This window comes from Toxorhynchites rutilus, chromosome 2 (genome assembly GCF_029784135.1).
Source record: "Toxorhynchites rutilus septentrionalis strain SRP chromosome 2, ASM2978413v1, whole genome shotgun sequence".
Classification (NCBI taxonomy): domain Eukaryota; kingdom Metazoa; phylum Arthropoda; class Insecta; order Diptera; family Culicidae; genus Toxorhynchites; species Toxorhynchites rutilus.
The window spans coordinates 36,453,599-36,475,264 of record NC_073745.1 but is presented as its reverse complement, the minus strand read 5'-3'; the positions used below and the strand labels follow the sequence as shown (position 1 = coordinate 36,475,264).

General features: G+C 41.4%; 3 protein-coding genes across 4 annotated transcripts; 1 reads left to right on the top strand and 2 right to left on the bottom strand.

Annotated features, from left to right (window-relative positions):
* Window positions 1–9,019: 9,019 nt before the first annotated feature.
* On the top strand, window positions 9,020–10,797 carry LOC129771538 (N(4)-(Beta-N-acetylglucosaminyl)-L-asparaginase-like). 2 transcript variants are annotated; one of them, XM_055775290.1, is made up of 4 exons: window positions 9,020–9,315; window positions 9,377–9,581; window positions 9,641–10,023; window positions 10,085–10,797. In XM_055775290.1, exons 2-4 carry the CDS (start codon window positions 9,434–9,436, stop codon window positions 10,649–10,651), a joined length of 1,098 nt encoding a protein of 365 aa, XP_055631265.1. In that variant the 5' UTR covers window positions 9,020–9,315; window positions 9,377–9,433; the 3' UTR covers window positions 10,652–10,797. The 2 variants fall into 2 exon arrangements, with proteins under 2 accessions (XP_055631265.1, XP_055631263.1); XM_055775288.1 differs by having other exon boundaries at window positions 9,020–9,581.
* A 4,914-nt stretch (window positions 10,798–15,711) lies between these two features.
* Window positions 15,712–17,358, bottom strand: LOC129765663 (uncharacterized protein K02A2.6-like). Its single transcript, XM_055766074.1, has one exon. It carries the CDS (start codon window positions 17,356–17,358, stop codon window positions 15,712–15,714), a length of 1,647 nt encoding a protein of 548 aa, XP_055622049.1.
* Window positions 17,359–17,419: 61 nt separating this feature from the next.
* On the bottom strand, window positions 17,420–19,920 carry LOC129765662 (uncharacterized protein K02A2.6-like). The gene is made up of 2 exons (XM_055766073.1): window positions 19,536–19,920; window positions 17,420–19,488 (listed from the first exon to the last, which is right to left on the bottom strand). Exons 1-2 carry the CDS (start codon window positions 19,918–19,920, stop codon window positions 17,420–17,422), a joined length of 2,454 nt encoding a protein of 817 aa, XP_055622048.1.
* Window positions 19,921–21,666: the final 1,746 nt, after the last annotated feature.

The following is a 21,666-nucleotide window of genomic DNA, read 5'->3' as shown; positions in this document are numbered from 1 at the left end:
TTCCTAAGATGGCGGGATGGCCATCTAGCGAAGAATTCCATATGCGCTTTCTAAGCAGCGGACTTGTGTTACGGAACATAAAATCCGGAAGTGGTTCCAAGAGGGTGATGATTACGTCCGACAAGCAGATATCAGCAACGTCTTAGAAGATTTACCCGTGTGTTCAACATGGACGAATCCTTCCATAAGGCTTGTTCCAACAAAGCAAGTGGTAGACACAACTTCCGATGACCATTCAGACCAATTGATCTACCATTTTCTACTAATACTTCAGTTACGGGTTCTTGCAACGCTTGATGACTCATTGTAATTATTCTCCAGATTTGGCTCCGTGCGACTTTTTTTTTTGTTTATTAATATGTATATATTTTTCTAAAATATTGATTTTTAAATAACAAAATTTTGGTTTGGACAAGCCTGATAAGTAAAGAGAAGTAAAATGTTTTTGGTATTGACGAATTTATGCAAAGCTAAATCAGCTCATGGGACATCTATATTAAAGCTCAGAACCACAAAAGTGATGGTGTTTGTTTATTTTACGCACTGAAAAGCAAGATTCGGTCATGATTATTCATTTTATTTCTATTTAGATTCATTTCAACCATTAAATGTCGTCTTTATATGGTAAGAAAGTTAGGGTTTTGTATTAGGCTGTCAAATAAGTCCTGCGGTATTTCCGCGAGGTGTCGTTGTAAGCGCGTAGTTCTAGTTGTATTCATTGTATCGAGTCATACTATAGCTTGTTGGAAAGGTATTTTTGCGCGCTATAATATAGTCCTTGACAGTGTTTTGTTTGATTAAGTCGTTCGTGAGTTATAGTGTCGCAAATATGGAACAAAATAAAGAGAAAATCCGACATATTTTATAGTACTACTATGAGCTTGAGCTTGAGCTTGGGTAGACTGTACAATTCGTAGTTGCTCTCCGTGATTGACCTGAACCAACCAAATTGCACAAAGAACACACAGAATGACGCTTGGGACTAGCAAATCATTCTCGTTGTGCAATTTTCGGTGATTCGATCTTTAAATGGTCAATAACGACGCCGGCCACGTCCTTACAGTCACCAGGGGAAGGGAAGGAATGTTAGTATGATATTCGCCGCCCGAAGGCCAGAAGGGTCGCCTCTATAGCGTGGTTCCCTAGCGAATATCATGGGAGGGATGGTTGTTAGTGGGAAGAGGTATGAATCAGGATTCACTGCGGTAAGTGATGTGCCGATGTAACGAACCGAATGCATTCTAATTCGATATCAATTATATCAAAGCGTAACCTGAAATCGTAACCTAAAGCAATGATCGCAACATTGCTGAATTTGATTTGCCAAATGCCCTTGTATTTTTAATATCCCTGCTTTGAATTGATTCAGAGCACTTGCACATACAACCACATCCACCAATGTACACAAACGCGCCCGAAACTCATAAAAAGAAACGAGTAGTTCCGTATACAACCCTGAATACACTTATAATGAAGTGCTGTGATAACAACACTACGCAAATCGTGTATGAATACTATAGCACTTCTGGCAACCACTCAGATTATTACACTTCTATGTTTATTTTATCTTTAGGATTGAATCTTTAATGCTAAATCAGTTGTCCAAAGTTTTGATCTGCATATCGATTTCCACAAAAAACAGGCACACTCCGTCTAAATGAAAGTATCTCCGACGTAAGTTTTATGATAGGAACGCAGCTTTTTGGGGGGTCACATATATTTCGCGTATGTTGTTCTTTGCTTTGAACTACTTGAACTACTGAACTACTACACGATGACTGACACGTATCGAATACTTCCAGTACTGAAGCACTGGTCATAAGAATAACGTTGCTATGGTGTTAATTACACTACGCTTACACATGAGACGGTGCATACTCAAAGTTTGAAATTATGCGCATCCTACTCACACATTACTTACACAGGATACAGTGTACACTTTATCAAATGGGTCTCGTCTATCGAATGAAACACACGAAAATGCACCAACACTCGCCCCAGAAACACCTCTCACTCACCATCCTGTCCTCAACCATATTTCACAGCAAAAACCAAACAATCCAGCCAAACAGAACCCGTCAAAAACGGAAACAACACATGACTCCGATTCCACCCATCGTGACTCGCCACTCTAACACACACATTCGCACGATGAAAAAAAAAATCTCGCGGCACGAAACTAAAGCCAGCGCTACACGATGCTACGAACACCCTCGAATGCTGGACGCTCGATGATTCGACGCATCGTGTAGTCGACTGACGAGCTACAAACCTCCAATGTCGAGTGTCGAATATTCGCGTTGGAAGGTAATCCGTTCGTTGTGGATTACCTTCCAACGCGAGTGGCACGAGTCAAAGGATTTTTGTCATTCGTTGATTCGACACTCGATGACATTCGATACAGCGCTACACGATTCATCCGAATCTATCTTTGACAGATTGGTTTGTTTACAAGTTTTAGATGAAGGAACTATGAAATTGATTCATAAAATTCAAAATATTCGGCAAAATATTGCAGTTTTATAATGTTGATTTCAAGCATTTCTAATTTACAACCCGATATCAGTACAATTGCTACGGCAGCAATTTCAATACTCGCATCGTCATCCAGTTTCCTAACGTTTTTGATGGTAAATAAAAACAATAAACGTTCGATCCAAATACTCGCCGATTGTTTGGACCGATTGCATTGAATCGAACATTCACTTCATCGGGTAGCAGCACATTCGTCACAACATTTGTCGATTCATCGAGTCAAATGTTTGAAACCAACGTTCGAGTGAAACGTTGGACGAATCGTGTAGCGCCCGCATAAGCGAATGAAGAACTCAAGCATAACTTCTGAGAAAGAGAGAAAATAGAACAGATGCACCTAGCTTTGCAGAATCCATCCTCACTGACGCAAAGCTGACTCTCATTCTCCGCTCTCTGCTCCCGCTGCGACCTTCTCTCAGAAAACCGCTCCGCACCATACACACATACAATCGAGCGCTTCGATGCATTAAACTTGAAGAAATGGATGCTTCCGAAACTGAACACTGAAACGCAAAACCTGGATCCGTTCGTTCATCGCATTGTTTAAACCTTCAAATTCACAAAAAAAACATTTCCAGTCGAGTGCCTCGAACTGTTCACAAAACCACAGTCCTCCTGTCGAACATGACTGTGATCAACTTTTACATTTCCTCAAAGTCCGAACTTCGGAAAAACAATTACTGGGAGAAACCACGATGTATAGTGTTATGGTGCGTTTGAGAGAGAAAATGTCTATTTTACAGTACTACTATGACAAAGGCAAAAATGCATCTCAAGCTGCCAATAAAATTTGTGCAGTTTATGGACCCGATACAGTTTCCATTTCCACCGCACAACGATGGTTTCAACGTTTTCGTTCTGGTGTAGAGGTCGTCGAAGATGCGCCACGCTCCGGAAGGCCTGTCGTCGAAAATTGCGACAAAATCGCTGAATTAGCCGAGAAAGACCGGCATAATAGCAGCCGTAGCATCGGCCAAGAGCTAGGGATAAGTCAAACCGTTATTAACCATTTGAAGAAGCTTGGATTCACAAAGAAGCTCGATGTATGGGTGCCACACACGTTGACGCAAAAAACATCTTTGACCGTATCGACGCATGTGAATCGCAACAAAATCGACCCGTTTCTGGACCCGTTTTTGGTGGGATTGTCAAGGAATAATCTATTATGAGCTGCATCCCTATGGCCAAACGCTCAATTCGGACCTGTACTGCCAACAACTGGACCGCTTGAAGGTAGCACTCATGAAGAAGAGGCCATCTTTGATAAACAGAGGCCGCATTGTCTTCCATCAGGACAACGCCAGGCTACACACTTCTTTGGTGACGCGCCAGAAGCTCCGGGAGCTCGGATGGGAGGTTCTTTTGCATCCGCCGTATAGTCCGGACCTTTCACCAAGTGACTACCACCTGTTTTTGTCCATGGCGAACGAGCTAGGTAGTCAGAAGTTAGCCACAAAAGAGGCCTGTGAAAATTGGCTATCCGAGTTTTTTGCCAATAAGGAAGCGAGCTTCTATAACAGGGGTATTATGAAGTTGGCATCTCGTTGGGAACAAGTCATCGAACAAAACGGCGCATATTTGACTTAAAACAGATGATTGTAACTAATTTTATGAACAAATGAAAATTCAAAAAAAATACCGCAGGACTTTTTTGACAGCCTAATTAATATATTCACGATGGTTTCAACACGCGATTGAACCAGTGTCATTGATAATCTTCGAAAATTTTGAGTTTGATAACGCATACAGGTTATACATACTCTGGATAGTGGCGATGAAATCGATATCATATTAAGTTAGATGACATAATGATGTAAGGGTCGATACGAGAAAGATTTGCACTATTTTTAGCGCAACACATGCTACTCATCGTTTATCTAGTTGAGAAAAATTAAAAGTTACAACACCTATACCAAGCAATTTTTCAAAATATACATACCTTATTGTAAAATGGCGATTTTCTAACCTTTTTAGCATAGAAAGAATACGTGAAACCGGGAAATTGGAAGATAAATTCTGATTTTTCTCAAAAATTTTAACGAATTTCATACCAGAAAAACAAAACATCATCATTTTACTCGCTGCGCCATCTCCAATCCAACGTAAATTCGTCAATAAAATGTGCTCATTTTAGTCTTCGAAAAATATTTTGGGACCTAATCACAAATTATTCATGGGAGCTGAAACAAACCATTAAAAAATTTCAAACCGAAGGTAAGTTTAGGCGTCAGGAACCGTGTCCCCATGAACCTCAATCAATCACATTGTCGAGCAGTTTTACGACGATCTTCTATCAACGATTTTATGGATATGAACTAATAAATACTAGATTTTTTAAGTTTCATCCAAATAAAATCGTATATTCTAGAGGTTTAAGATCCCCAAATACTGTTTCACAATAATATTCAAGAGGTGGAAAACGTCATTTTTATCTGCCCGAATGATATGATTAATTAATGGTTTCATTCGTCATTTTAAGAACTACATATAAATACTACAAGAAACTTCGAAAGAAATTTCTTTTTCTGAAGCATTGGAAGGGGTAAAAAAATCATTTTAGATAAATCAGAGCCTATTTTCTTAAATTGAAACGGTTTCACGGGATCCAGTTTTTTTAACACTAATCTTCCAGTTTTTGAAAAAGTGTTGTTGGCAACCCTGCGTGCAAGTACTTGCTGTTTTTGAACGCCGAGTGCTCAGAACAATATACCGCGATGTGCAGGAAGATGGAGTTTGGAGTAAAAGTAGAATAACATCAGCCAATCGATATATCAGCCATTCCATGCCAAACCGATATAGTGGTTCTCAGATTTCGTCAAAAGTGGTAATTTTGTTCTTTATCGCAAAACATCAGACTCGTATTTTTTTTTTGTGTTATTAGGATGCCCAATTCCTTTTTCCCAAAAATGACTTTTTTCGAAAATTCATAAATTTTGAACTACTGGACCGATTTGGATGACCGATACATAAAGTTAAAACCAATTAGCTAATCTTTTCTGGAAAATTTTAGCCTTCCCAAAAATTTTTTTTTTCGTAATTATTGATTGTATTTGTTTTTTGTTGCTGTTTTCATGGCTTTGGACTAGAGGAGGCTTTTTTTAAATATTTTTTCTTGAAAGCTGATTTTTAATAACATAACATATCTAAATATAAGAGATGTGATTTTTTTCGTTTTAAAGTTATGAATTTACAAAGTTAACCGAAGGTTAAAAGAATAATGTTTTCCCCTTTTTCAAAATAAATATTATTTGGAAAAAATCATAACTTTTGACAACTGAACCGATTCAGATGATCGACATATCAAATTGAAGCCAATGATGACTTCTTTAAAAAAATATGACGCTTGCGAAAAAATGGGATTTTTGTTTTTATAATTATTGATTGTGTTAGCATTTCATAATTTTCTCGTTTAAAGATAGAGGGTGTTATATTTTTTAAATTATTTTGTTGAGGTTTTTTTTACATAACATAGCCAGAAATCAAAAACTTGTCTATTCCCATTTTTGAGTTATGATTTTCCAAATTTAACTTGTTTCCAGTCTTCGTTCAATACTCCTATGCTACCAGACTACATCTATGCGACTAGACTCCAATTTTGTCACAAGTGTAATATTTTTTCAAAAAAAGCTAGCCTTTTTTCTTCAATTTTATATGTCAGCTAGCTGACCCGCCCAAAATTTGTTTTTTGTTATCAATACTTTCAAACATTCACCTTTTCATACTATGAGCAAGTTCATGGGTCCAATCGCAGAACTGTTCATTGATTGATCTTCTAATCGACCTCGTTTAATTTTGTATGGCAGCTCCCCCTTAAAGAGGGGGGCGGATTGTCTAACCACCGTAAAAACATTTATTGAACCCTAAAACTTCCACATGCGATAAAGAACAAATATACCACTTTTCACGAAAAACTGAGAACCTCTACATCGGTTTGGCATGGAATGGCTAATATTTAAATTCTCATCAATTTTTCGTACTCTCTGTTATCGTATGTTGTTGACGTGCTCAGATGTCCGGAACGCTCTTCGTCTTTCACATCTTCTCGGACCTCTGAGAATATTTTGTACCACCGATAAAAGTTGTTTCGGTCCAAGCTTCACCGTATGTCACAGTCAACACTCGGAATGCTTCCGTGCACTTAATTTTATTTTTCACACAAAATTTCATCCAGATTCTTTGATCATTCGGAAATCGAATATAGGGGTACTGAGGGTAAGACCGGCACCCCTTGAATATTACTAGAAAACTCAAATTAACTATGTTTTTGGACCCTGCACATGTTAGTATTTATTATTTTAGACGTTTTTAATCACATCCAACACGCCGTCATCCGTCAAATATTAAAATGTTAATCAAAACAAACGCGAGTGTCGAGGATGTGCAACTGGATGTAATTTTTCGGTAGTGGAGCTTCAGCTTTTATTTTTGAAACCTCGTTTTTCGTTGTTCCACAGTTTGTTCCTGGATTGTTAACTATCGCTGGGATTCGAGTTGATTTAAATTATAGCAATAAATGAAAAGAAATAGTCTTCCTAAAAAAAGTGTGCTGTTGGGGTAAGATCGTCACCCTTTGAGTGGAGTAAGCCCTGCATGATTTCCGAGCTCCCAAGGAACTCGAATCGTGAGAGTTGGTCCCAGGAAAACCTCACCCTTGCAAAAGGGGCTATCGCTGGTTGAGTTTCTGTCAAACGTGCTTCCAAGACTTTGGAATCCCCAAGTCTACAAGTTTTGTGAAAGGTGGTAAGCTCGAAACTAGGACCTAGCTTCCATCGAACTAGTAATTGAATTGTAATGTGGTTTGAGGTGCGGCATTATAGATTAGCCAAATATTAAATTCCTTTCTTTTCCATATTCGATAGCGACAACTAGAATTAGAATACCTCCCATTTGGCGGTTGCCACATTCAAACTGATTCAGCTGGTATCAAGTATATTCGCTGACAAATTGAGGGTGCCGATGTTACCCCCATGGGGTGCCGATTTCACCCGCATTAGTTGGTAAACTCTGTTTATTTGTCAGCTTTGAAAATTGACTATTACTTGCAAAATTGCCGTTTAAAAGCACTGATATTTCTTATATCTCATGGAAAATAATCTAGACAATGATTCTGTGAGGGAAACATAACAATATTTGCTCTCAGATTTCACAAAACAATATTTTCCCTTATGGGACCGGGCTTACCCCCAGTTCCTCTACGAAACCAACGGGAATTAAAAAGTCACAGGGGGGTTGTGTCCGGGACACGACCGCATAGTTGACGTAGGATTCCGTTAGGCTATCTGTTGATTGTGGATATGTTTGGAGAATTACATCGTTAAACTCTTGGATAATTATTTGGTGACCCTGAAAAGGGCCGTTTTGTTTGGTTGTTGTTATGTATGGATGAAATAGAGAAATAAAAAACTCACCAATTCAATAAAAAACAATTACCTATACCGAACACAATTATCAACTTTTCTCACCAGTATAAACATGTTACTTTAATATAGAGAAAACATAATTGATTTGGAAAAGGTAATTTTCTTCTATGACTTTTACTTTCTGAGTGATTATTCAACCCAATGCGAATTTTTATTGAACTAACAAAACCTAATACTACATGTAGAGCATATGGGAAATCACTTTTTCTAACATTGTGCTAAATTTTTCGCAATACACGATCGGTTATTGATATGAAATTTAATGAAACAGCAAACACTTAAGTTCCAAATTTAAATTTTATTTACTAGAATTAGTCGTATCACTCACCTTACTTGCAATATATAAATGCCCCCGACTTGCATATATTTGCAATGCCGATTTCCCCTGGGCACCTTGGTTTAGATGTCTCTGTTAGGGAATACATTTCGGTAGGAACAAAAGCTTCCCCTACTTTCATGTAATTGCAATGCCTATTTCCCCCAGGCAGCTTGGTTTTGATGTCTCTGTTAGGGAATATATTTCGGTAGGAACAAAAGCTTCCCCTACTTTCATGTAATTGCAATGCCTATTTCCCCCAGGCAGCTTGGTTTTGATGTCTCTGTTAGGGAACACATCTCGGTAGGAACAAGAGTTCCCCCTACTTTTATGTATTTGCAATGTCGATTTCTCCCAGGCAGCTTGGTTTTGATGTCTCTGTTAGGGACCCGCCGCATTTGTCGTCAATATCGACCAATCAGAAGTGGGTATTTCCGTTAGGATAGGGGTTGAGATTTTTTAATTGTTCGATAGTTAGTTTCATCACATATATTATTTTCTTCAATATAAAAAATTGTTATGGAGTGCCGAAATCGATTGACGCAAAAATTTCATCAATCCATCATGAATTGACTGAGCAATAAGCGTTTGAAATTGGACAATTTTCATGATGTACTCGATTTTCGATTTTCAATTTGTACCCCAATATGTTCCCGAAAGACGTAATCCTACGTCAAAAGTCGCCATACTTTTTGAACCGACTTCGTACGCGTCTCGTTCGTTTTCTGTTGATACCGTTGATACGATTGGCTGTTACTAATTTCTTACCAAAATTACACACATGTTCATACGTCGAGGTGATCAGAATCAAACTGGAACAATTCCATCAGTTTTTGTTCTACATTCATACTCATATCTAGACGTTCCAAGGCTGAATGCAAGAAATATATTTTTCTGATAAAGATCTTCTATTGTGGCATCGCGCAATTGTTTATCCTGTCAGTTGCTTCGGGGAGGCAATTCTCCTTATCAGCAATGGTGAATAATGCCGAGGAAAAAGAGAAGCTAGCCGATTGCTCGAAGTCTTCGATGGATCCTATCAATGTAAATATATGTAATATAGCAAACCTACTCTGGATGCAGTGGTACTGTGATTTTACCACAGGATAAGAATCGCGTTCAGCCAAAACTAGTTGCAGTGAATCAGCAATAGCCATCGGAAATGATAATACAACGTGGAATGGCGTCGCCTGGACGAATCGCCGGTATATGTGTATTCTCAATTGTGATGATCGCTCAAGTGCAATTTAGCAGACAGGGAATTCCACTTGTAGTCAATACATGGGGTTTCCAAAACGCTACACTCAAAGGTATACGTTCCATTTTTCCCAATGATCTCGATTGTTACGAGTGGGTTTTACCTTTTCAGCATATCATTCATTGATTTTTGATAAGCTAAGTGCAATTGATGCTTTAATCGAAGGCTGTAGCGTATGTGAACGAGAGCAGTGCGATGGCACTGTCGGATATGGCGGCAGTCCAGACGAAAATGGCGAGACCACTCTGGATGCAATGGTTATGGATGGCAATACGATGAACGTTGGTGCCGTTGCCGCGATGAGGAACATAAAACATGCAATTGCGGTGGCTCGGCACGTTCTCGAAAACACAAAGCATACGCTGTTGGTTGGAAGTCGAGCCACGGAGTTTGCAGTAATGATGGGATTCCATCGAGAGTCACTCCAAACGAAACGCTCTCGAGAGATGTGGGAAGAGTGGAAGAACAATCACTGTCAGCCGAATTTCTGGACTGTAAGATAATAAACCACGCTATCCATGTGAATAGTTTTCAAAAAAGGTACTTTTCCAACAGAACGTTATTCCATCACCGTCGATGTCCTGTGGACCCTATGAGCCAATTTCAGCAAATTCGTTAGATTCGAAGTTCTGGTCCTCACCGACAAACAATGTTGACGAACAGCAGAAACAAAGCAGGGTTCAGATCGATCGCTACAATCATGACACCATCGGTATGATAGTGTTGGATTCCGAAGGGCGCCTCGCTGCTGGTACCTCAACCAACGGAGCGCGCAACAAAATTCCTGGTCGCGTAGGTGATTCTCCCATTCCGGGATCAGGAGCTTACGCGGACGCATCGGTTGGTGCTGCAGCTGCTACTGGCGACGGCGACGTTATGATGCGCTTTTTACCTTCATTTCTGGCAGTCGAACTACTGAGACAGGGCGTTGCCCCGTCTGAATCAGGGAAAGCAGCGCTGGCGCGCATCGTTAAGCACTACCCCAGTTTCCAGGGTGGAATAGTGGTTGCCACGAAGGATGGACAGTATGGTGCCGCTTGCCATGGACTTATAGAATTTCCATATTCGGTGGTGGAGTCTGTCGATGCGAAAGTTGTGGTGAAAACAGTGAAATGCACATAATAATTACACTGACTATGAAACTAACAAGTGCGTTATCTGGAGGCTAATATAATGAATCAGTGATGGAAATGATGGAGATCGTTTCGATTGATGAAGGAAATAAAATATGTGTTTTGTAATATCACAAGTACTACAATTAAATCAAACATTCAAACACACTTTTCACTGCATAATAATTAACCGCAGATTGATTCTACGCCAAATCAGCCCATTCAGACACGAAGGGGGAAGGGGAGTGGCTAAATTAATACCTTGCCGATAACGAAGCTTGTTGACTACCAGGGCGCCTTCAACAGTACTGTCTGCCCTTACTGCATTAAGTGAGTCATTGATTCAGGTGACTTACTTTACCGTGTAACTCGTGGGACTTCCTATGAATAATCCTAACAAAACTTTTCGGGTCCCAGCAGTGTCTCCCTGAAGAATGGAGACGAACCAAAATACAGGATAAAATAAAGTTTATTCAGGTAAACCTTCATCACACCAAGGGAGCAAGCAGTGTCGTGTGCAGAAGGTTCACTCTCGAAACTCCGGATGTGGTCTTGGTTTAATAAGTTTAGGATTCGAGGAATTTCTACACAAAATACTTATAATACTTATAAGGGGCATTAGGTATGTACCCATCGAAGAATTCATCAATAGTGACATCCTGGCAAGACAATTGGAGGTTCCATCGACCCGAGGAAGAACCGTTATCATCGTCGCTTCTGCTTATTTCCCAGGTGATAACATGGTACTTCAACAGAATTCTGCGCTGCGCTCTGCACCTCTAACCTATCAGATATGATAAATAATACAATGTTTTATTATAATTCTAGTGATCCTTTGATTAAATAATTCTGAGATCCAAGAAGCACTCCACTGAAGCGGATAACTTCAAACTTCTTGGTGGAAAAAAATCGAAAAGTTTAGAAAAGTCTAGAAATCTGGATAGATTACAAAAATTGTCTAACAAAATATAACGAAGAAATCTAGAAATCCAGAAGGGATTGAAAGTTCACCTGTGAGCAGATAGAAAGTTTATTTGTTGTACCAAGAAGCCCTTTCAAAAGATCATGCTAATTGACTTTGTAGTCTGGAGAAAAAGAATGGATGATCATGATGAGTACGCACTTTCCAGGCTCGGAATGACTTATGAACACGCACATGTTTTCAATACAGCTCAAACCTGTCCAATCAGAGACGAGATTAGAGCTAAAGAAATGGCCAGGACCATTTCTACGAAGTCAAGGATATAATGGGCAGTGGATCGCTTAAAGCCCTTTAAATCCCATCTTGTCCTGGAGATTAAGGGACTTTAATAAATCCACTGCCCATTATATCCTTGACTTCGTAAAAATAGTCCTGGCCGTTTCATTAGCTCTAATCTCGTTTCTGATTGGACAGGATTGAGCTGTATTGAAGACCTGTGCACGTTCAGGAGTTATTTCGATTGAGGCTGGGAAAATTGGCCGAAAATCGACCTTAAAAAATAATTATCGAATTTAAAGAATCGACCGTGTACATTTTGTTTATTAGCCCAAAAAAAGGACCTGTGCAAAATTTCAGCTTATCGGACAAGATTTACGGATGCCTCAAAGCTCTCAAAGTTTTGATTTTTTTATCCTCCTTTTTTTGTCGATTCCAAATGACTTGAAAATGACTTTTTTTTCGAGATCTGGTATTTTCTCGAAAACAAATCCAACATTGAGTCGCAACTTTTTCGTTGGCCACATAATGTTCATCGTACAAAAATTCAACTGGTACGGTACTACCAGGCCGCCACAAAATATAATAAATAAAATTTCCTGCACGAATTTTTCTAGAAATTTGTTTTCCATTTCGGAAAATATTTGCAACCAACGATTTGTAACTAGCACTGATTTTTTGTTCCTACTTTTTATCTCAATTATTATAATTCCTCTGATCAATGTCCACTAATCATACAATATGTTTTTATCTATCTCAATTGAAAATTTCTCCTACGAATATTATTTTCAATCTCTGTTCATTCAGGAATGGGATTTAATACAAGCTGTAGTATTTCTTCTACGCTAGCCTTCCATTTTTCAATGTAGTCCAATACAGTATTGTAGAAATTTTGCATATACTTTAAGATATTAGGCCTCCTGTATGAATCAAATAGACTATTAAGACTATCAAGACTATTCGTAGAATACTAAACTATTAAGAACAAAAATGAAATCATCAGAAATAACACAAAATGGCAAATGCATCGTCTTTCTCAACAAGGCAATAAATGTTTGGAAGGTCACCAACTGATCTCTGGTAGATTAGGAAGTAGTTTAACGCATGATGTTTCAAATTAATCGCGCAGGACATTTCTTCTTGGGAAGAAAACAGAAGCGCGTCAAAATACTCCTCTCGATAAAAAATTCAAGCAATTTAGCATACAGTTCAACTCTTTAATTGTTTATGAAAATGTTTGTAAACTTTCACAGCGAAGAAATGCTAAACATTCGATTTTATGTCGATGACAGCTGTGTAAAATTCCGGAGTAAAATTTAAATCGTCATCCGGGGGCAACCGGGGTGAAATTGTAATGATGAAAACAAACTGAAATTTCTTAAGGAATTATTTTATTGAATTTAAAACGTTATTATATTACACGATCAATAATCATCTGTAGATTCCTTTCGTCAGAAATTTTTTCGAATAACTTTTTAAATTGCATAATTTATCTTTTCCTGAATAGCACTTTCGTTTCCATTTCTAAGCATTGTAAAGAAACATATTTTCAACAAATCAAAACGATTTTCATAGACGCTAAACATAATCATTCACACACGGCTGATTCTTTACGAGAAATAGTAATCAGAAAGTTACACTTATTATTAAAACAAGTGAGAAAAAGTTTGTAAAATTTACAAAAAAGCACCATGAAATAGAACTTTTTCTTGACTAGAAAACCAATGCTGCGGCTCAGTTTTCTCGGAAACGGCTGAACCGAATTGACCGCAACAAGTTTCATTTGGCGGGAACAAGTTTAGGGATTCATATGGACCATAGAGTGCACCCGTGGCCGAGTGGTTAGCTCCGGCGCGTTGGGCGGGTTCATTTCCTTTGGCACGAAGGTGACCCCGTTGGCTTCGTACCACTCCAACACGTCCTTTGAATAGTGGCACGAAGCGAGATCCGGCCAGAAGATGGGCGGGCCCTCGTGCTGCTTCAATAGTGGTAGTAAGCGCTTCTGTAGGCACTCCTTAAGGTAAACCTGCCCGTTTACCGTGCCGGTCATCACGAAGGGGGCGCTCCGCTTTCCGCAAGAGCAGATCGCTTGCCACACCATGTACTTTTTGGCAAACTTGGATAGTTTCTGCTTGCGAATCTCCTCCGGAACGCTGAATTTGTCCTCTGCGGAGAAGAACAACAGGCCCGGCAGCTGACGAAAGTCCACTTTGACGTAGGTTTCGTCGTCCATTACCAGACAATGCGGCTTCGTCAGCATTTCGGTGTACAGCTTCCGAGCTCGCGTCTTCTCCACCATGTTTGCCTTTCGTCGCGGTTAGGAGCCTTCTGAACCTTGTATGTACGCAGGCCCTCCCGCTGCTTGGTCCGCTGGACGAATGAACTTGACAAATTCAGCTTATTGGCGACATCCCGGACCGAACTTCTCGGATCACGTCTAAACTGCTTAACTACGCGCTTGTGATCTTTTTCACTGACGGAGCATCCATTTTTGCCGTTCTTCACCTTCCGTTCGATGGTTAGGTTCTCGAAGTATCGTTTTAGTACTCTGCTGACCGTGGATTGGACGATTCCCAGCATCTTACCGATGTCCCGATGTGACAACTTCGGATTCTCGAAATGAGTGCGCAGGATTAATTCACGACGCTCTTTTTCGTTCGACGACATTTTTCCAAATTTACGAAAAATTTACAGTGAAGCATAGCCAACGTGATCTATACACTCTTATCTGATTATAAGCGAAAGCTGAAGATATAATTCCTAAAAATTACATTTCTACAGCGTTTTTTCCGTGATGCAATTTGATGTGACACACCCTTTACATTCAAGGTGTGTTATTTGGCTTAAGAAATTCCAACTAAGTTTTAATAAATGACGTTAGTTAAGGCATACGTTGAGATGGCAAAAGTTCCACAGGAAACGTTAACGACATTCAAGAAGAAGAAGATGGACCATAGATTCCAGAACCTAAAACAAAACAAAACCCGTCATTTGGAGTATAGAACTTCATGATTTTTCAAAAATAGCTCATTCGCGATTAATTCAGATCTATATGACATAAATTCATTGCCTCATTGACATAGAATGGATAAGTTCCGGATCAGGTTTCCGATGGAAGTGACTACTTTATGGCCAGAACCAAATCTCATCATTCGACATATCGGACCTAATGGTTTGTCAAGACTAGCTCATTGGTGACCATTTCAAGGGTTTGGCTACATTAGGATAACTTTTCGGTCTCCGGGTGATCTGCAGCTCAAACGTTAGATCGAGATGTGAGAAAAGCATGACTACAACTTTAGATGATGAAATCAGACTAGGATACCTAGTCTGATTTCATCATCTAAAGTTGTCGTCAAACTCTAGAATTTTGATTTATATTAACATAGGTACAGAAATCAAATCAAATTTTTCAAAAATTCAAAATGATGTATCGTTTCCATTTGAGTAAAGAGGGTTCAAACTCAAGGACATCCAGATTTGTGCCGAAGTCCATGAAATCCCGTAGGTAGCGCTCCTGGCAGTAGAAACTACAACTGGAACAATTTATGAAAAAATGTGCTATGCAGGCATAAACGGGTAAAACATTTTTTAGAAGGAGATCTGAAGCGGCATTTACAGATTCTGGAAGTTTTTTGTTGTGTTTCGGCGTTGGAGTGAAACGCGTAATTTACAAACAATAAATTAAAAGAAGTTTATTAAACATTGATAACGAATAAAACTATGTGTAACTCGTGCTATTGCAAACTCGTGAAGATGACAGTTGTCTTGCCGCCGACCCATCCGTCGTAGCATCTGTCAAACCTGACTACTGTCAGTTGACGAGCCGTTGTGGTATAATCGGTGGGGGGCTACCCAACACCTCCCCCCTTTTAGAAAAGGTGGTAGGGATCATATCTCGCAGGAAGTCTTCGAGTCCTCGAAGATCTGCGAGCTGCTGTTGGTTGTTGCAGTTGTCTAGGGGGATTGCGTTGTCGTTGAACACTAGCCTGCCGCTCCTCCTGCACGGGTGTCGGACTCTGTAGGTTCCAGGAGTCCAACAGGAGACTCAACGGAGCTTTTGCTGGTTCAGTCGCAGGCAGTTTATTTTCGGAATGATGACGTGTTCGCAGCTGATTGCAGTGGGACCTTATCATGGTTTGCTTCCCAGGCAACCAGACGTTGTACATGACCTTGCCAATGCGTTCGAGCACTTCTCCTGCTTCCCAGTGCCACTTGTTGTTACGGAACACTTTGGCCCAGACGAGGTCCTGACGGATGTAGTTTCTTGGTTTCGCACCATGCCGCCGGTCAAACTGCTGATAGTGCTTGGAGTTTTCGAGTTTGTGCGCCGGAGTCGGTGGTCGAAGCAGCTCTAACGACGTGCGAATTCGTCTGCCAAGCAGAAGTTCGGCAGGAGACTTTCCTTCCGGAGCGGTGCGACATGGTGTGGACCTGTAGCACTGTAGAAAAGTGTTGATGGCATCTTGCAGCGTTTCCCCTCCGGCGGTTATTTTTTTCAACATCCTCTTGAAAGTGTCGACGAATTTTTCCGCGAGGCCATTTGACTGCGGATGGAAGGGAGCGGTCTTCAGGTGAAGAATGGCGTTGAACTCGCAGTAGGCCTCGAACATTTCGCTGGTAAACTGCGTCCCGTTGTCGGTAACCAATGTCTCCGGGGACCCGAATCTGGCGGAAATGTCACGGAGAATGCGAATTGTCGCTGCAGAAGTGATGTCTTTTGTTCTGACCACCTCCGGCCATTTGGTGTAGGCGTCCACTAGGATCAGTAAGTACCACCCATCCATAGGACCGGCGTAGTCGAGATGAAGTCGTTGCCAGGGTTTCTCCGGGACTGGCCACGACTCGAGGTTGGTTTTACGATCCGTTTTCGCCACACTCGAACATTCTTTGCACGTCTGCACCAGCCTTTCGATCTCCTTATCGATATGGGGCCAGTAGACGTACTGTCGAGCAAGGGACCGCATACGTTCGATACCGGGATGACCTTTGTGCAGCTCCACGAGAACCTTCTTTCGGAGAACGGATGGTAACACCAAACGTTCGCCGTACATCAAGCAGCCAGCGGTGATGGAGAGGGACTCGCGACGCTGGAAGAACTCTTGAATGTGCGGATCTGTGAAGCTCGTTTTCTTGGTAGGCCACGTGGTGTTGACGTGCTTGATCACCTGTTGCAGGGTTTCATCTATGCGGGTTTTGGCTTGAACGGTCTTGAACGAAACTGGTAGGGCTTCCAGGGATTGGTTCATGATGCTGCGGATGGTGCTCTCGAACTCGCTGTTGGCTATAACATAGTCCTCTTCCGGACGAACATGGCGATTGATAAGGCGGGACAGGATGTCCGCGTGTCCGAAAGCATCTGTCGACACGTAGTGTATGTCTAAATCGTAGAGAAGCAGTGTCAACGCCCATCTCTGGAGCCGGTTGGCGGTGTACGTGGGGATGCCCTTTTTCGACCCGAATATGGCGAGCAAAGGCTTGTGGTCGGTCTCGAGCACGAAACGCCGTCCGAATATCATCCGGTGGAATTTGGTCACGGCGAATATCAAAGTCAAGCCCTCCTTTTCGATCTGGCTGTAATTACTCTCCGCTGCTGTCAAACTGCGCGAAGCGTGGCAAATGGCTTTCACGGTGCCATCCAAAAATTTGTGCGATTCGGGCACCCAGACCAACGGAGGAAGCATCTGCCGACACAACTAATTCAAGTTTTGGGTTGTAGTGCGTCAACAGAAGCGGGGACTGAAGAATTTCTCGAAAACGGTCGAACGACTTCTGGCAAGCTGGTGACCATTCGAACTTTTCTCCTGCCTTCAGCAACTGATCCATGGGGTGTCGAAGGGAGCGCATCTCTGGAACGTACTTGCCATAGTAGCTTACTGCGCCAAGGTATGCGCGCAACGCGGTGACGTCGTGCGGAGCTGGCATGTTGACAATCGGAGCAATCTTGTCCGGATCTGGACGAATTCCATCGCCATCGAGGATCTGTCCGAGATATTTCACCTGCCGCATGTGAAAGCTGCATTTCTCTATGCGGACAGTGAAGCCGAATGCTTGCAGTCGTTGCAACACAAGGAAAAGGTTGCGCCGATGTTCCTCTTCCGTTCGACCTCCCACTACGATGTCATCCAAATAACCAACGGTACACGGTAAACCAGCGAGCATCGGGTCCATCAGCTGTTGGAATGCGCCTGGGGCAGATTTGATGCCGGGTGACAAGCGGGTGAATTGAAAGAGGCCTTTGTGGGTGTTTATTGTGAGCAGCGGTTGACTCTCCGGATCGACCTCGACCTGTAAGTAGGCATCAGAAAGGTCGATATGGCTAAACACCCGACATCCGGACATTTTGGCGAATATATCTTCGGATAGCAGTAGAGGGTACTGATTCGGCTCGAGTACGCTGTTCAAGCCAGTCGAAAAATCAGCACAAATCCGGACGGTGCCATTGGGTTTCCGGACCACTACGATTGGTGCTGCCCATTCAGCGAAATCCACCTTCTTCAGAATGCCCAGATTCTCTAAGCGACAAATCTCGTCCTCTACCACACCTTCCATGCAGTACGCTACCGGACGCTTCGATGATGGCTTGAAAACTGGTTTCGGATCGCCTTTCAGGACCAGCTTGACGGGAGCCTTCTTGCAGAGGCCCATCTCGTTAGTGAAAACTTCGGGGAACTGAGCTTGGAGGGTAGCCAGCGACTGACTTGGTTGAGCGCTGACCTGGTTGCAGAACGATGTGATTGGCTGGTTCCACAACCCAAACAAATCCATCCAGTCAATTCCTAGAATGTCGAGACTGACGTTAGGAGCGGCGACGAAACACTTACCCCCTTTTGTGACTCCATTGAGGGAAATGTTGCACCACATCTCGGCAACAAGATCGAGTGGCTCTCCGGAAGCTGTTCGCGCGGTGCAAACCTTTGGTTTCGTGTGGGGACGACCGAGTTTGATCCACGATCGGTGCGAAATTATCGAAATATCGAACCCTGTGTCCAATTGTAAGCGAAGGGGTACGTTGTTGATCTGAAGCTTGACGAATTTCCGACCCTGGATGATGTTTCGGATCGTCACCGTCTTCGTCGATGGTTGCTTCTTCTTCTTCCTAGGTGTCGTGTTTGCGTTTAATGCAGACCTTGATTGAAAGCAAGCACAATAACCTGCTCGATGCCCAACCTTGCCGCACTCGTTGCATTTTTGGTCTCGAAACCGGCAGTCCTTGTTGTAGTGCATGCCCCCACATGACCAGCAGGGCGTCTTTGGTTGCTCACGTTGATTGGAAGAACTCGATGCTGCTGACTGATGCTTCGATTTCGACCGCTTGTCGTAAACAACGGCATTCACCACGGACGACGGATTTTCCACCAACACGGTGTCCTGTTTCAGGTTGATGAGGCTGTTACACTTATCCACGACTTGTTGTAGCGTCAGATTGACGTTCTCGTTCAGCTTGTTGATGAGATGCATTCTAACTTCGGCATCTTGATTTGACTTCAGACCACAGACGTAAATAAGGCATTTGAACTGCTCTTCAGTTAATTCCGAAAGTTTGGAATCAACACATGCCTTGTTCACCTTGCACGAGTATGCCAGGTAATCGTCACTCTCCTCCTTGGTGAGCTGGAGACAGTTGAATCGTCGGCGGAAGATGGAAACTGTAGTGACTTTAACCTATCGACGGTCTGTGTGAACGTAAACTCACGAGCGAGTCTCGGCAGAATGAAGCTATTGTAGCGCTCGTGGTCGGGTGGGCTAAGCTTTCGCAGGAGCAATCGCACTTTCGCTGCGTCATCGAGCTTCCGGGCGTCCTTGTCAAAAAGGTCGACATACCTGGAAAACCATGCGTCGAACGTATGTCCATTGTCTTTGTCATACACGAACTCCGCCATGTTGCTCGAAAGCGAGTCCAGCACCCTTTCGTCGTAGGAAAGATTGCGGATGGCAAGCTGCGTGGCGCTTTGTTGCTGGAGAATTTGCGTCATTAGCAGCTGCTGGTTGGAAAGAATTTGCAGCACCTGTTCCTGGATGTTTGGTGGTTGCTGCTGCGTCGGCTGCTGCTGTAGATGATGGGCATTGTTCTCCGCCATCGCGATTTTCTCCTGACCACGTTTTTCGCGAGTACTTTTTCCGGACTATCACGCACGATTTTTCCGCGAAAACTTCCACCTCCTCGTCGCCAACTGTTGTGTTTCGGCGTTGGAGTGAAACGCGTAATTCACAAACAATAAATTAAAAGAAGTTTATTAAACATTGATAACGAATAAAACTATGTGTAACTCGTGCTATTGCAAATTCGTGACTAACAATGAAGAAGATGACAGTTGTCTTGCCGCCGACCCATCCGTCGTAGCATCTTTCAAACCTGACTACTGTCAGTTGACGAGCCGTTGTGGTATAATCGGTTGGGGGCTACCCAACATTTTTAAACTGAAAGCTATACTTAGCATGAATGAAGACTGGATGGAAACAAAGACTAAATTCCGATTACCTTCAAAGTGATTGAATTCAATCGCTAAACTCGAAATTCAAATAAGTTCGTTAGGCCTGAGCCATTTTGTGGGTTATCTACATCAAGGATTCTCAAACAAGTTTGAGCAAGAGACCCCTTTTCCAGAATGAAATGATAATTCAGATCCCTATAGCCAACTTTCTTAAATACTGTTAGAGGCGAATGAACTGAAAAGTTTAAACCCTCTTAAAGCCAAAAAGAAGAAGAAGAAGAACTTTCTTAAATAATTTTTTTCATCCATACAAAATACTTACTGATTCAAAAACTTGATTAATTTATGTCAACAAAATAAATAGACATAAAATTCAGGTAAAATTTAGTGTAATTAATAATAATACAAATTACAAAAATACTTCAGTAGTTGATTAATTGAATATTGGTGATTCGAAGCCTTCAATATCCGCTTTCGTTGATTTTCAAACGGTTTCTTTATTTTGTCAAAATGTTCGTAGCCACACTGAAGCCTTTTTCGACAAGGTGATGATAATGATGGAAAAGTGATAAGATATTTTTCTGCAATGTTCCACAATGCAGGATACTGTGTTTCAATGTTGCGTTGCAATCAGAATTTCTGTTAGAAATGGTTAAACTTTTGCATAAGCGATTCGATTCTTTGTTTTTAAGAGGCTTGACACTTTGCAGCTCATTCGCCTCTTTGCATAAGCTTCTCATCTGTGCTGATGGTATTCAACTCTTCTTGCATTATCACATTGGCTCTTCCATGGCTATGATATTGTACGGATTTATTATCCTCTGAGGAAATTGTAAATATAGGAGATTCTCATACCTCTTAGTAAAATCTTTGTGTAATGCGTCCATGTGGGTGACATATGGCCATGCAACATCGTTTTGATAATTTTTGACAAATGGAGAAAATCTGAATATTTTTTTCTGTCTCAATTTTGTTCATAAATTTACTCACAACGGCCGACATTATTGATTTAGTTTTAATCAAGTTGAGATCGTCACTTTGCAGCTGCAAATTAACCTTGTTCAAAATATCAAATATATAACTCATGTGAACTCTTCACTTTTCGAACATCAGTATGCAGAAGTAAGTACGTGGAGACGTCGTATTTGCTCACATAGCTGAGCAAATATCCAAGTGTTAAAAGTTTTGCTTCGAATGTTGTTCACGATTTTTACATGTCGAATTTTTCATGTCGTACGAACTTGTGTACACTCATCGATTTTCTGATATTTTGAAAAGAACAACAATAATACTTTCTACTAAAATATTAGCCGTTTTTATAACAAGTTGGTACACGTAATTAATAGGCGGTCGATTTTTACACCTCGTCGACCCCAAAAATCAGTTTTCGTT